This window comes from Sciurus carolinensis, chromosome 7, assembly GCF_902686445.1.
Source record: "Sciurus carolinensis chromosome 7, mSciCar1.2, whole genome shotgun sequence".
Classification (NCBI taxonomy): domain Eukaryota; kingdom Metazoa; phylum Chordata; class Mammalia; order Rodentia; family Sciuridae; genus Sciurus; species Sciurus carolinensis.
Genome location: NC_062219.1, coordinates 34653539 through 34670194, shown reverse-complemented (window position 1 = coordinate 34670194; position 16656 = coordinate 34653539). Strand labels below are relative to the sequence as shown.

General features: G+C 37.4%; 1 protein-coding gene across 6 annotated transcripts in view; it reads left to right on the top strand.

Moving 5' to 3' along the window:
• The window catches only part of L3mbtl3 (L3MBTL histone methyl-lysine binding protein 3), a 112406-nt gene that overhangs the window by 83624 nt on the left and 12126 nt on the right, over positions 1-16656 (top strand). For all 6 annotated transcript variants that reach the window (XM_047559419.1, XM_047559414.1, XM_047559418.1 and 3 more), the window contains 2 exons: positions 315-464; positions 13181-13260. In XM_047559419.1, coding sequence (XP_047415375.1) covers positions 315-464; positions 13181-13260 — 230 coding nt within the window. The remainder of the gene's footprint in view (positions 1-314; positions 465-13180; positions 13261-16656) is intronic.

The following is a 16656-nucleotide window of genomic DNA, read 5'->3' as shown; positions in this document are numbered from 1 at the left end:
TCAGAGACCATTGCTCAGTTTCAAAGATTGCTGCAGATTGCTTCTTAAGAATCTATTGCAAAGGCATATTTTCTATCAGATTCTACCTAAATTATGTTTTAAAGATAGTCTTTAATACTATAGGTCTAATCATACATATAAACATATATATATATATATATGTGTGTGTCTGTGTATATGTATATATATATATATATATATATAATGTACCATAGTCAGTTCAAATTTGAAATTTTGTACTCTGTAGCCTGTCATTTAATTGAAAGATGTAAGTATGGGTCTAATGGAAATGTTCTTTTCTTTTAATCTGCTAGTGCTGCCAACTGTCCCTATTCAGAAATCAATTTGAATAAAGACCGCATTTTCCCAGACCGCTTAAGTGGTGAGATGCCTCCAGCTAGCCCATCATTTCCAAGAAATAAAAGGACAGACACGAATGAAAGCTCTTCATCTCCTGAAATCAGGTAATTAAAACGATGATATTTGTGTTGTTGGGAAACACTCTGATTGAAGAGGTTGCCTATGTTTGACGTTTTATGTTCTATGGTAATGTTTTCTCGAGAATTGTTGAAAATGCATTTCATTTAATGTAAAATGATAGTAGGATTCAGTGCCTGACAACTCCCCCTCTTCTGTCCTGACTCACATTTTCCCAAGAGATCAGAGTCTTTCTCTCTTCTTCTTAAACTTAACACAAATCTTGCTGTGGTGGCACATACCTGTAGTCCCAGGTACTGGGGAGATGGAGATGGCTTGAGCTCAGGAGTTCAAGGCTGGGTTGACCTCCATTTCAAAAAAAAAAAAAGAACCCTAATTTTAGTATAGCCCAAAGCTGGAAACACTGTCTTTTGAGAGATAAAGAAATGGTCTTCCATTTCTTTCCCAGTGCATTTCTTTCTTTTCAGGAAGATCTGGAGCATGTTATGTAACTAGTTATGTTTTGCTTTGAATTGTGTGTGTGTTTTAGTAATTTTCAAGTGTCTTATTCCATTATGATGAAAGTGGCAGATTTATCCCTTTCTAACTTGTGGGAGGATAATGACAGAGCAGCAGTGACTGCTGTCAAGCAGGGGAGGAAAAATAGGGGCAGGACTCTGCTTGTCATAGGATTTGATCCTTTTCCGTAGAGACCCTGAAGCCCTGTTCTTCAGGATTTAGACGTGCTCACTTGCTTTAATTACATCTTCTCAATTCACTTGTTGCATTGGCTTTGGCCAAAGCTGCAGTTTTAATATACAGGAAATGTGAAGGAGCTTCTTCAGGGACTTTGTTGCTAGTTAGTTATGTAGAATTTTACTTTACTTCTCATTTCTTCCCACCTAAACAAGAAACAATAAGAAAAGTCTGCCTATAGCAAATCAGTAGTATAACTAGGTTAGAATAGAAAAGATGATAAAGATGATCAATTTTTAAAAAAATTTTTATATTTTATTATGTTTTTATTCGTGCATTATAATTATGCATAATATTGGGGTTTATTGTGACATTTTCACATATGGCCATAACATAATTTGCTCCATTTCATTCCCTAGTACTTCCCGTTTCCTTACCCACCTCCCCCAATGACCCCTTCCTCTGCTCTATTTGTCTTCCTTCTATTTATTTATTTGTTCTTAACTGGCGTACTACAGTTATACATGAAATAGGATTACTTGGAACATATTCAGGAATGCACATAGGATTATAAATTTTTTGCTTAATTAAGAAGAATTTAATCACTTAAAGCCTAGAGGAAGTAAGTAATCTCATATTGATTAAGAGCTTCTATAATTCCTGGTGGAAAAGTTAAACTTTTCTGAAAGTAAATTATTATTGATATATTAAAAAATATTTATTGACCATTTTTGGTACTATGCTAGGTATTATATAATGATGGTTCTTGTTTCTTCTAGGTATTTTTCTCAGTATTAGTTCCCTGAGTAAACACTATCAGTGATGTAAGCCCTTTTCTGTTCAGTGCTTTCCTATTTATGTATTTATTTATTTATTTTGTGATGCTGGGAATAGAACCAAGGGGCACTTTACCGCTGAACTGCCTCCCTGCCCTTTTTTTTTATTTTGAAGCAGGGTCTCACTAAGTTGCCAAAGCTGGCCTTAAACATGCCGTCCTCCTGCCTCAGTCTCCTGTGTCACTGGAACTACAGGCATTGCCCCAACTCCTGATTATAGCTTAAGATGTACAAACCCAGGAGACCCTAAAGAGCTAATGCTACTAAACTTTCTTAGGTTTTCTCCTCGTCCAACTTTAACACTTAGCTTTTTGCCATTAGGCTCTAAGCATGACCATCTCTTAATGTAGCTTTTAAACTTAGGTATTTCTCTGCAAATCAAAGCTATAATGAGATTTCATCTCACTCCAGTCAGATTGGCAGCCATCAAGAATATAGACAATAATAAATGCTGGGGAAGATGTGGGGGGAAAGGGACACTTATACACTGTCAGTGGGATTGTAAATTAGTAAAACCACTATGGAAATGACTACGGAGTTTCCTCAAAAGACTAGGAGTGGAATCACCATATGACTCAGCTATACCATTATTCAATATTTATTCTAAAGAATTATCAGCACACTGTAGCAATATATGCATACCATGTTTATAGTAGTACAGTTCACAAGAGCCAAAACTATGGAACCAGCCTAGGTGTCTGTCCATCAGTGGATGAATGGATTAAAAAATGTGATGTAATATATGTATGTATACATATATATGTGCATATATATAATTTGATATATTTAATGTGACATACATAATGTGGAATACATATAATGTGGGATACATATACATACAAAAAACTGCATGGTGCATATTTATATGTACCATGGAGTTTTATTCAGCCATAAAGAAGAATGAAATTATGTCATTTACAGGTAAATGGATGGAACTAGAGAGCATTATGTTGAGCAAAATAAGCCAAACTCAGGAAGTCAAGGGTTGTATGTTTTCTCTCATTTGTGGAAACTACAGAGGCAAAAGGGAAAAAGGGTGAGAGGAAATCTCATGAAAATAGAAGGGAGATCAGTAAAGTACAGAAAAGGCACCATGGAGCACGGGGAGAAAGGGAAGGGAGGGTGTTGGGGAACACAGTTGACCCAAAGTGAATTGTCATATTGTGTGCATGTACAAGTGTGTAACAGTGATTTCCACTATTATGCATAATTATAATGCACTAATAAAATAATATGTATAATTATAATGCACTAATAAAATAAGATGCATAATTATAATGCACTAATAAAATAATATGCATAATTATAATGCACTAATAAAAAAGAAAAAAAGATTAAGTATTTCTCTGATGCAGATCTAAGGAGCAGACCAAAAAATAGTTTAGGTCCAGCACTGTAAGAGCACATCACAGTGTTTTTTGTTGTTTTTCTTTTCCTCCATAGAAAAGGAGCATAACTTGGTGACTGAAAGCATAGGGCCCTGCTTAGTTAAATCTTGGCTTCCCTACTTCCTGGGAGAAGACGAACTGCTCCTTAAATGTTATTAACCTCAGAGATTGTGAGGATTATATGAGGTGAAAAATGTAAATATAATATAAAACTCTTGCAATTTGATTAATAAGTAAAAAGCCCTTTATAAATATTAGTGGTTGTGTGTGTGTGTGTGTGTGTGTGTGTATGTTTTGGTACCAGGGATTAAATCCAGGGGTGCTTAGCCACTGAGACACATTCCCAGCCCCTTATATGTTTTATTTTAAGACAGGGAGGGTCTCACTAAGTTGTCGAGGGCCTCAATAAATTGCTGAGACTGGCTTTGAACTTGAGATTCTCCTGCCTCAGTCTCCTGAACTGCTGGGATTACAAGCATTCATCACCATGCCCAGCATAAATGTTAGTTTTTGTTAATGTGGTTGAAAGAGGAGTAGTTCAACAATTGTTTTGTAATACAGTTGCGTATCCCTTATCCAAAATGTTTGGGATCAGAAGCATTTCAGATTTTGGCATATTTGCATAGACTTTACCAGTTGAGCATCTCTATTATGAAATGCTCTAAAATTGTTCAAGAAGTTTCATATTTTGGAGATTTCAGATTTCAAATATTTGGATTGGGAGTGTTTAACCTGTATTTCTTTTGTTCCTTTGGAACAAAAGCTTGGCCAGACAATTCCTTTTATATTCCTAGGTCATACTCTGGATAGATAACTTAAATAAGATGATTCATGTGATATCAAATTATCTTCTGTCTTCTTTTCCCACAATAATTTCTCACTGGATATAATCTCTCACTCAGGTTTTAGCAGATTTTCTTTGCATCATTCCTGATAATATGCTAAAATATGGTTGCCAGTCTTTTCTTTAATGTACTCTGTGACAGCAAGAGACAGTTTTCACCCCTGGCAGTAAGTCCTGAGACCAGGAGATGATTGCAGGTGGTTTACTTGGGATATGAAGAAAACATTGGTAGGGGAGTGAAGAAGGGGACAGGGAAGGGAAAGCAGCTAGAAGAAACGTAGTTGTCACACTGGTTGCCACCGTGGGCAGCAGGAGCACAGATCTGGGAAAACTCTGGGATGCTGTCTAAAACGCACATTTCAGAGATAGCCCAGTAGAGGGATGAGGTCGCTGAACTGTGCAAACACCACTTCCATTCCACCATGCTGAGGCTACTCATATTAATTCCTCAGCACATCTGTCCTGCTCCATGGCAGCCAAAGCAGACTTTGCTCCTGGAATCCGGTAGGAAAGCAGCGCAGGCGGCATAGGGGACATCAGCCCCATCTGTCCTGAAGTGGCAGTGGTTGGACAGGGTGCCTCTAGCAAGTGCTATATCGTCTCACTTCCCATTCACCTGTTCCAAATGCCAAACCATCCCTAGAATGAGTGATGTGCTGATATAATATGGCCAAGAATAAATGAACAATTCAAGGAGCGTGTATATCCTGTTCATACCGTAACATTATTTTAAGTACTACTTCCTTCCATAAGCCCACAAGCAACTGATGTTCCATGGTAGTAGTTCCTAAAGTTAGCTTCATATCAGATTCCCTGCAACCTCTTTAAAATTCGTATTTAGGAACCTTTCCAGACCACCAGAATTTTGTAGGCAAGAACCTTGGACTCTGCATCTAAAAATCCATTTCAGTGTATTCCCCTGCTTAAAACTTTTCAGTGGCTTGCCATTACTTAGGATTACGACCCTAATTCTTAATGTGGCCTACAAGGTCCTGTGTCATCTAGCCCCTGCCAATCTTTCCAGCTTTGCCTCTGCCAGGCCCTTTTCTTAACCAAATGCTTCAGGCATCTTGGTCCTCAAACATTCTTTTCGCTCTACCCAGAACCTTTGTATGTCTTCTGGCTAATCTCTCATCATTCATGTTTTGGATTAACTGTCCCTTCCTCAGGGACGCTTCTTCTGATCTTCCGGACTGCTAGTCAGGTTCCTTCTGTTACCACATATACCATACTCATATACCACATCCTAATGCTATTCAAGTGTTTGTGTAAATACTTGTTCAGAGTCTGTGTACTGTGCTTAATGATACACTCCGAAAGGCAGAGGCCACGTTCTGTCTCACTCTCTGAGTTAGCCTCAGCCCTGAGCACATTGCCACACTTCACTGAACATGTAATGGTGACTTGACTCATCCGTCCGTCTTCAAAGGAGATGTGCCAGTCATATACCCTAATAGGCAATAGCTATTATACTTCTTTTTGTTCACTTAAAATGCCTACATTTCCGCTTTGTAAGAACACTATACCAGATATCTAGGGAGTGGTTATTAAGTAAGATAAATTCCCCAAATATATTTCTACACTTTTTTTTTTAAATAAATGAGGGTCATACTTCCCTATCTGTTGTTTAACATCCCAGCCCACATAGATAATGACATTATAGAAGTAACAGCATTTATATGGAACACCAGGACATGGATGAGTCTGAGAGGAGTATGGAAGCCCGTGGGGATCAATATCCTAGCCCTCTTGCACCTAGAGATTCTGGGAAGCTCACTGGGAAGCTCTGCCCTACATTCCACAGCTCCCTGCTTGAATCTTCTTGAAGGTGTGCTGAGTGCTTGGATTCTTCCTGCAGAGTCACCAAGTGAGAAATGTGGGCCCGTGGCACTTTCCCCTCCTTTCCCACTCGCCCATTCATCTGTTGGAAGTGTAAGGACTGCCTGTGCTGAGCCAGGTGCTTTCCAGAAGGTGATGATGACCTCACTGATGGCAGCAGCCCTCTCTCCCTGGCAGCAGGATGGTAGCTTTTCTTGGGACCTGATAACGATTCTGCAAGTCCACAGCTGAGTAAAAGGATATGTGTATTTCTTTCTGTGTCTTAATAAAACCCTAGGTCTCAAACTTAGATTTGCATCTGCATTATTCAGGGTGCCTTTTTAAAAATGTGGATTTCAAGGCACCGCTTCCAGAGATACTAAGTCAGAAAATGGAAGTTCTCGTCCCAAGAATCGTGGTGTTTAACTTGCCCCTGCAAGTTTTCTATATGCTGGACTTCAGGAAATGCTATTGAATGTAAACACCCTTTCCTGGAGTAATAGTTCATATTGTATTATCAATTAGAAAACAGTAGGCATCCATCCTTAGTCTAATTTGCATGAGGTCTGTCCTACAGCTGCTTGTAATTGTGTTCTAAATTAGGTGCCATCTTTATTAAAAATCACTTAATGTTCTACACTCCCATATTTAAACTTGTGTAGATATAACCACAGGAACACAATAAAGCATCTTGAAAATTCCTGCTAAATGCTTGTATTTCCTTGTATGAGGCAAATGCCCACTGCTAAAGTAATCTAATGAAAAAATTTTAGTCCATTCTGTTTATTATAAGCTATTAAAATGGCTTCTTTTTGTCAGACCAGTGTTTTCACTCTGAGATTTACAAAGAGCAGGTTGCAGGAATTGCTGCCATCAATCTGATTTAAATTTTTCATACTAATGCAGTTTTGCCAGTCGCACTAAGGCTGTGCACCCTATTAAGCAGGCGGGGAAATGAGCTGACGTACAGTATCAGACTGTAAGTATGTATACATCTATTTACTTTGCACAACTATCATACCAAGCAGAATAAAATTAATTTAGAGCCAAAGTTCTAAGAGATTACCCAAGTTAATTATTAGTCTTAGGGAACTTGGTTTTGCCGCCTGAGGTTTTCTGGGCTGAGGGCTTGGGGTGGGAGATTGGAGAAAGTCATTTGCTGACCAGGCATTCCCTGGCTTGGAAAAGTCTCCCTTTCCTTTTGTTGCTGGGCTGCCACGTATGAATTAGGAACTGTGGAAATTTTGAAATATTCCTGCTGCTGGGAATCTGAGTCTAATCTGTGCAGTTTGTTTGCCTACACCAGGGAAAAGCTCAGTTTTAGTTAAAACCCTCATGGTTCTGATGCCAACCACAGTGACACCAAGGCAACCATTCCGAGTGTAAGGAAAGATGAATGTTCCTGTTCGATCCTGTGAAGTCGTTGCAGCGGTATTGTAACAGGAGCTCAGCTGTCTCTAATCCCTACTCGGGAGACTCTTCCGTGTGAAGAACGGCAGTGACGTCTGTTCTCTTTTCTGCAACAGCAAAGTTACCAGCAGTCTCCCTCTTCCCATGACATATCATGTTTGTTTCCCAGTTCTTTCCTTAGTGGGCAGGGCTTTCCATTCCATGGGAGGATTGAGTGATTATTCAGGGAGTTTTTCTGCCACTTTTTCCTTAGTATCTTGATAATACTCACTTGATTCACTCATATTGCTTTTATTGTGTTCCTTCACTAATATGTGATCCTTATGCAAATTTATAATTTAATGGGCTTCTTAATCAAAATGTCTTATTTTTAATCATTAGAGTAAGCTGTGTTTGCCTCTTCTTGGGCCATGTTTATGAAAACCTGATTCAGTAAACTGTTGCTGCAACTGGGTGCCGTGTCACACCCTGTAATCCCAGTGACTTGGGAGACTGAGGTAGGAGGATTGAAAGTACGAGGTCAGCCTCAGCAACTTGGGGAGATCTTGTCTCAAAATAAAACATAAAAAGGGCTGGGGATGTAGCTCAGTGATAAAGCACCCCTGGATTCAATCCCTGGTACCAAAAAATAAACAAAACAAAACTACTGCTACAGTGTCATTTATTTCAAAAAGGAATTTAATTTTAAAAATCCCTGATTTGAATGTTAACCATAGACATAGGACTTTTAACCCCCTGGTTTCATTTGCCATCTTTTCTGAATTCCTTTAAGGATGGTTACTTCCTTGTCCTGAAGCTTTTCCATCTTTTTCATTTATAGGAGGCATTTTGGAGACAGGTGAAGTATCCTTTGAAACCGCCTATAAAGCACAACCTTAGGGATTCTTGTTCTGTGATCTTTTACCTATATGTGACCTCTGCCCAGGAATTAAAAAACAAACAAAAATTCCCGGGGGTGTGCAAATAGACATCCTTTTGAAGTTTAAAACAAACACCCACGTTTTATTAATGACTTCCTGGCATTCACTGTGTCCCCACTTATTATTAGTCCTTTTCAGCCCTGACAAGGTCCCTGTGAGAGTAAAATAAGCCACTTTAGAAAGAAGAGTGGGTTATGTGTTGGTTGGCTTCCCATTGTTGAAATACCTGAGGTAATCAACTTAAAGGGAAGAAAGGTTTGTTTTGCTTATAGCCAGAGGTTTCAGCCATGATTACATGGCCCTGTTGCTTTGGGGTCTATGGCAGCCCCGTACATCGTGGTGGGGGAATGGGAGTGTGGTAGAAGAGGTCTGCTCATCTGGTGATAGAATAGCAAAAGGAAGGAAAGAGAGGGAGGGGCCAGGGTCCCAGTATCCCCTTCAAGGATATTCCCCTGATGGCCTAAATAGATCCCCCATCTGCCACCTCCCAATGGCCCATAGGCTGGGGACCAAGCATTTAACTTATGGACCTTTTGGGGACTTTTCAGATCCAAACTAAAGCAGATTAGTTCAAGCTAGTCAAACTATGGAGTAGGCTTTTTGCACTTGAGCTGTGGCAAGGCAGTCATGTCTCTGAGGCTCGGCTGATAGTCCCTGAGGTCCAAGCCCCCTGACCTGTATGGCACATTTCTTACTGACATTGCATATTCTATTTCCTTCTTACATACTGAATTTAGAGAGGTGGTTGAAACTAATATATCCTTAAATCGAGGCAAAATTATTTATTGTTCCATATTTTTTTCTATATTGTTTTTAGCATACTGGGACTGGTTGAAACATAATTGGTTAGGGATTGTTTTTAAATGAAAAATAAACAAACTTGAGGAAATATAGCTGTACGCGTTCAAATGCCATCTCATTCCTACGCATTGACTCTTCTCATGTTTGTTTCCCTAATATTTACCACAAGGCATAATTAGAATAAGATAGTAAGTCATCTAAAATGGGCTGCTTAATTACAGAGGAAAAGAGGACGCTGACTCACAAAGAACACGCTTTTCTGAGTGGATTCCACTGTCTTAATTAAAAGCCAAAAGAATATTCTTGAGGAAGATTTTGCTGATTGTATTTCACTTTAAATTGAAGAAAACTGGTTGGGAAAACTCTAAAATCCCAGGAGAATTTGCTATATTCCAGGTGCTTCTCCCCACCGAGCTCACTGAACTCTGATCTTGCCTCTGGTGGTGTAGGTGCTGCCTTACGCCCCATCCTTGGTTCAGGCCACACAGCTAGCTAGTCAGAAGCAGACTTGGCTTATAACCCAGGCACTTCGACCGCAGGCACCATTACTCAAAAAACTGTTTTAATATTCGGAGAAAACAGATCAGCAGATAATTTTATCGTAATATATAAATAATTGGAAAATAGTCACCGCCATGTGTCATGCTCCTGTTATGCACCTGGCTCTGTGCCAAGCACTTTCTAGACATTATTTTAGGCAGTCCTGAGAATGCCCTCTGTGAGGATGGCTCATCCTTGTTTTATAGATGATGCACCTGAGAATTAGGGAAAATGAGTGAATCGCTGCTGAAGGTCATGTAAAATTAGTAAGTAGCAGAGCTGAAATTTGAACCAGATCTTGTTTCCAAGGATGTAACCACTATTGCTGGGCTCCTTTCTCCATGTTCAGGCACACCTGTTCCTAACCCATGTGTGCCCCCACCTAAAGAATGGTTGACACCAAGAGGTGTTGATCAAGGAGAGCAGGTCAGGAAACTTTTAAGTTGAGAAATATTATAATATCAATAGCATAAAAAATATTTCAGGTTGTTACTTTTTAAAAATCTGTCCAGAAACGTATCTTATACTATGCTCCAGAATATACTACAATATTATCCCACGGTTTTCACATTCTGATATAAACATATTTTGTTTGTAATTGGAAGACTGTGTAACAAGAATAACTTTTTGCTTAAGGAAGTGGAAATTCTAGAATAGGGATTTCATTTTTTGTGTGGAGAAAGAAATTCATCACAGTACCCATTCAGCCAGAATTAGGAGAATGAAATTTCTAACCTCATAGAAGTGAGAAATAATGAAAACCATTTTTATCTTAAATGAAATAGAAAATAAATAAGAATATAAAGCCAGAATCTTCATTCCTGACTTTATCACTAAGGGACAATTTGAAAATAAGACTGTGGCACAAAAATGCATATTCCCTTTACTTTCATATAACAAGAATACATGCTTTATTTTGGAAAAACACAATCCTAAAAATTAAAGAGCAGTTGAGTCTAAATCTGGATTTGGTATCTGGAAGACTTGCCCCATGAATCAGGCTTACCTTCTTTAGGTTTCTGGGGATGCAACAGCAGAACCTGGCCCCAAGGAGTGTTACGACATATTGGTTTTGTAAAGAGCTTTAGCTCATAGTATATTCTCAAGCATCCTGACTTTTCTTATTCATATTGACGCCTTCCACACATTGGTGTGCCCCTTTTTGGATCCTGCTGCCTGCGGTAACTGTTTCCTGCCTGTTCTAGCAGCCCATGCGAACTGACCCCTTTTGCTCTCCCCACTCTCCAGCTCAAGGAGACAGCCTGTGGAATACAAGGGGCCTTGTCACTTATTTAATTTTAAGAAATTTGCAGAAGTAATTAACTAGAAATAAAACATTCAACAAATATTTCTCATGGAGTCCTTTATTTGAATTGTGTTTCGTGGAGGCAGATATCCATGTTAATATATTCCCTGGTTTATGTGGGTCCAATTTAATGAAATGCCATGACTTAAAATTGGGAAAGTAAAAACTAAACTTGTTTCTGTGATGAAGCAACGTGAATAATACAAGGGCAGTAGCTTCCATTTTTTCTGTCTTTTGGGATGGACTTTGGCAAATCTGGACATAAATAAACTTGTGGGTCAAACGTTTTATTTTCCTTCTCTATTTCTGTTCCCTCCTATAAAGTGATCTTTTTCTTACATTTCAGGAAATAAGTAATTGTCATTGCATTTGGACAATAAGAATACCAAGGAACATTTCTCATGCTTAAGTCTTAAATCTTTATTTAACCAAAGTTACTTTGAGGAATAATATGCTTTATTAAACCACAAAAGTGTAACTCAATTATCATGAAAACTTATGCAGTGAAATCTAAGACTTAATTTTAGCCTTTAGTCTCACTGTCTCTTTAAAAAAATTACTTATCAGAGTTTCTAGGAACATCACAATAATTAAGGGAATATATTTTCTTTGACTCTGGGAAAAGCCAGTTTTAAGTTACATCACCACAATGCGTGTTTCCAATAAACATTCTGTAGCTACCCATAAACAACTTTTTTCATTGGCTACAATCAATACTTATGGAGCTAGAGCTTGACTCAAAGAATATTATTTCCAATTTAACATTAAACAAGTTTGTAAGTCCATGAGTTTATTTTTAGTTCAAAATGAACTGATCTTAACATTATAATTACCAAATGTGACTTCAGAAGTGCTTTTAGAGAGAAGACAAACTTTTTATCAATACCTGAACTAATGTCCTTTCTCCAGTTGTTAGTGATAGTCTTATATTTGTTTTATTTTCTCTGAAAATAAGACCTCTGCCACTGAGTTGACCTAATACTATACCAGACATGCTGGGGATGCTGTGAAATGGAACAGATTCATTTAAAATCTAAATTCAGAGATTTCTGAATTTCTTGAAAAACTACGTTTTAATTGAATAACTAATAGTGATTCTTCCCCATTCTTAAATGAGCGCAAATAGTCTTCAGCAATTGTGACTGTTTTTTCTATCAGCCAAGGCAGGGAGCTCAAGTTCAAGTGAAATTTTACATTTGCTCTTGGAAATAATCTTTCTAAAACATGCATTGCTTGTTAGTAATCTAGCATCATTATGTTACATTGTTATAATTTTTAATGGAGTATCAATTAATGTAACTAAAACTGTAGAACTTTTAATATTGTATTGGGATATTGTGTTTCATATGTATTTTGCCTTGTTCTTTAAACTCAACAGTAGAAGTTGGGTCTGGGTGAGAGTTTTATAAAGCACTGAAATATGTAGTCAGATAGATATCATATCCTAGATGGAGGAAATTACAAAGTGAGGTTTATTTTGAACCCTGAGAATGGAATACATTAGGTTGAAAATTTTCAAATCTTTGAAATTTAGCTTTAAATAGTGTAAGAGTCATGTACCCAGTTTCTTATCTTAAAAGAGCCATTTTTGTTCCTGGCTTAAGGGGAAGGATCTGAATTAAGATTTTAATGAACCTATTCTATTTTAGGCAGTCTGCACTATGTTTAGTTTAGTTTTAGGTTATTCTTGGTCAAAAAGAGGTAGAATTAGTTCAGCTTGTGGATTTGAGCTAATCAATCCAGGAAAAACTTGCTAGAATTTGGATTGATTCTCATGGTCCAATCTCAGCTTCATCCCCAAATTCCAGGGCAGAGAGGAATAAAATGATGTAAATAAATGTCAGAGACTTCCAAACCCCTAAATTGAAGACTTACCAAACAGAACAAGTAACATTCCTCATGAATGCATGTCCCAAATTATTGTTGAATTATTCAGTAGCTACATTTTTCAAAATAGCTTTTCTGAATATTCTTAGCTTTAAAATCTCCTTTCTGAATAATAATAAAAAATTGTTAATGAGGAAAGTAGGGCATTTATAGATGTTATTAGTATTAATTGCTTTGTTGCAGAACTACATATCCTTTCTAATGTTTTGGTGGTACTTGTTTTTAAATTAAGAAAAACAGTTGTTAAAATACAGTTATGAACCATTTTTTAAAATGCTCCTCTTATAGAATACTAAAACACCTCTTTTTTTCCTCAGAGACCAGCATGCTGATGATGTCAAAGAAGACTTTGAAGAGAGAACAGAAAGTGAAATGAGAACATCACAAGAAGCCAGAGGTAACTATGATATTCTCATCTTACTGATGGATATTACTGTTAATATTCAATAATCTAAAACTTAACTGTGGGTTGGGATGTAGTTCAGTGGTAGAGTGCTTGCCTAGCAAGCACAAGGCCCTAAATTTGATCCCCAGCACTGCAAAATAAATAAAACCTAACTGGAATATAGTAGTCAGATTTATATTAAAGATCAACTTTATTTGGTTGGTTTATTCCTTATCACAAGCAATAAAAATTTATTTAGCATGTAATTCATAATGATAAAAATTCATGTGTGGCTTTATATTAACAGTCTGTTTCATATATTGTATACAGCTTGGTAAGAGATATTTTCTTTGATTCTTGTGCTACATTTTCTTTAGTATTATTAGTGTTGTTTGCTTCATGTGTTTAAAACTAATTCAGAATGTATTTGAAATCCAAATAGAATAAGATCTTTATTTTGTACCACAAAAATCACTTGAACAAATGTTTTTAAGCTATGCTGGAGAAAGTAATTTAACTTACATTGTTGTTTAAAAGACAGTGTTAACAATTAGTTATAATGACTGCTAGTCATGGTATAGATTGTACTTACTAATTCACATGTAACTAATTATTTATTTCTTATAAGAAAATGTCTGATTATCAGTTTGATGATTATTCCTGGAGACTTTGCTTTTCATGTACACTTTTTTTGTTTGAATATCATGTAAGATGTGAGGATGGTGCCTGATGACTCTGCCTGCAATGACCTACTCCTTCAGTGGTGCTTGGGTTTCCATATCTGATTGCCATAAAGCAGTAATTAATGATTAATGTGGAAGTCACGTTCAGTGCTGTCTGCAACATGTTTTATGGCACCATGTCTGGATCCTACAGATGGCCAGGGTTTAGTCCCTCTGCCTCTTGCTAGCTGTGTGATCTTGGACATGTCATTAAAAACACCTTTCAGTGCACCTGTTTCTCCTCTCTCCGGAAGGATGTAGGTGATGTAAGTCCTTCATGAGTCTGTCCTGAGGGAGAAACGCAGTAACATTTTTACTTGCTTAGACCAGTGCCTATGGCATAGTAAGCCTATGCAAGGATTTGATTCTTTAAAATGTTTCTGATCGTTTATAAAGGAAGAAAAATATTTAACTTATGAAGATTTTGTTATCAGGGCTCTATCTAGTTCTCACACAGAGGCTCAGCCTTTCTTTGTGGGCAGTGATCCACCAGAAGTGAAGACCATGGCCTTCATTAAGTCTCAGCTGTACCACGAACTAGCCGTGTGGCTGTGCTTCAGTTTCCTCCTGCGTAAAATGGTTGTGGTCCCAGTACTCACACCGCTGAATCATCCTGAGGATTAAATGCACCACTGTTATTAGTAGTGTTAATATTGTGGAAAAATGTCTTTTGTATCTCATTGATATGTAGAGCCATAGTAAAAATTTCCAGACTTTGAACTTTTTGAGGGAGTAATAATTTAAAACACTTTAGTTTAACTTGATGACATATTTAATTTTTATTTGCTGAACTAATTTTGATTTTTTTTTCAGATAATTATCCATTTAGTGGAGAATTTTAGGTTTATTAACATGCTATATGGTGTTGTTTCCCTATTTTTAGTTTCTAATTTTATCTTTTCTATTTTTCTTTGATTTGACTTTCCTGTTGTAATTTTTTGCAAAGAACCATTACTAGAATTCATATATAATTTTTAATTTTGTGATTTTCCAAGTCATTCATTTTTATTATTTTTGAACCTATAAAACCAGTAGTTCATTGTGCATATTTTAATTATTGGGTTTTTTTTTGTTTTTTGTTTTTTATTGTGAAAGGGAGTCTTGTAAAATAAGTTGTGAAAAATTTTCACATATGTGCTTAGGTGAGATTGGCCTATAATTTTCTCCTTTACTATCTCATCTCATTCATTCTAAAATGAATTTGATAACTGTCCCTCTTTTTCATATTTTTGAAACATTTTGAATACATGTCCCATAAAATTAATTTTATCTATAAGGAAACATGTCATTTGCTGTCTTTCACTTAACATCTTTCTTAGATGTCCTCTATTTTTTTGGAATGAGTGTTTTTTCATAATTGTTTCATAACGAAGAGAGTTGTGTGGGGGTTTGCTGGTGAGTGTTCTTGGGAACAGTACCAGTAAGAGATTGAGAGAAACAGGTTTGGGCAGGACACGAAGTCAAGTTGTGATGTCATTATAACAGAGACCGAGTCCCTGCCCTGAGTTGTTTCCCTTATCCCAAATTTAAGCAAGAGGGCCAGGCTTTGTGTCTGTGACTGAGAGGCCTTCAATCTAGGCTATAACGGGGTACCCTCTAAGGGCAGCTCCTGGAGAGGGAGGCAGCTCTGAGCCTTCAGCACTCAACAGGTTAGAGAATGGAGGCCTTAGCGTGAAGGGTGATTGATGGCCTGTCCCAGAATGCACTGTGTCTAGACAGTTGTTTGGCCTCTTTTTTCTTTTAAGAAAAATCAAACAGAAGAAACGAAACCAAAATACCAATGTACACATGAGAGATTTGGCTACCCCAATTCAGTTCAGTCTTTTGATTTTGAAAAATGAACCTGAGTCTTAAATGCAATTTTTCTTGCATGATTTTTGCCTGGGAAGTAATGAGCATTCTTGAAATTTTTTTTTTTTTTTTTTTTTTTTTTTTTTTTTTTTTAAAGATGCTGGTGTTCCTTAGATCCAGAAAGCTTCCATCAGTCCTAGTTCTGATTGTTACTTTTGCTCTATTTGTCTCTTTCTTGACTAGTGATTTCTGTTGTTCTTGGATTTGAGCTGAGAGTTGATATGCAAAATATTTTAACTTCTTTGGCAGCCAGCATTACATAGGCTGGTTATCACCGACAGTGGTCTTAGTGCTCTAGCAGGGTCTCATGGCTCTGCGCTGTATCACAAGTTTCCCTCAGATCTGTGTCTTGGGGAAGCCCCACAAGGGCCTGGTGTGGGGTGGAGAGGTGACTATTACCAACCGCTGTGGAAGAGTTTTTAATATTTTAACAGCCTGTACATTTGTTGACATCCTAGACATATTTCCCATGTTAAAAGAGCTCCCTAACCTCTTTGGTCATCTACTATTTCCTGCTTTTAACGTGTATTTTCACAGTCATGTATTTTATTGTCCTGCAATTTCCAGTGTTGTCTTGTTCTCTTTTCATAGCCAATTTGTTTGTAAAGGTGAGGTCCCCTGTGACTTACTAAAATCATTAAGCTCTCTGTCAATCAATCAGTGCTCCCCTTTTGATGTTTTGGTAGAGTTTTTTATGAGAGGCTTTTTATCAGATGGTTTTCTATTTTATCATTTCTGAGCCCTGAGGTCATTCCCTGTGTCTTTTGTGAGGGACATGTTCCCATTTGGGTCTTGGCAGAATCCCTCCCTCAGACCCAGCGAAGGTGAGGGTCGG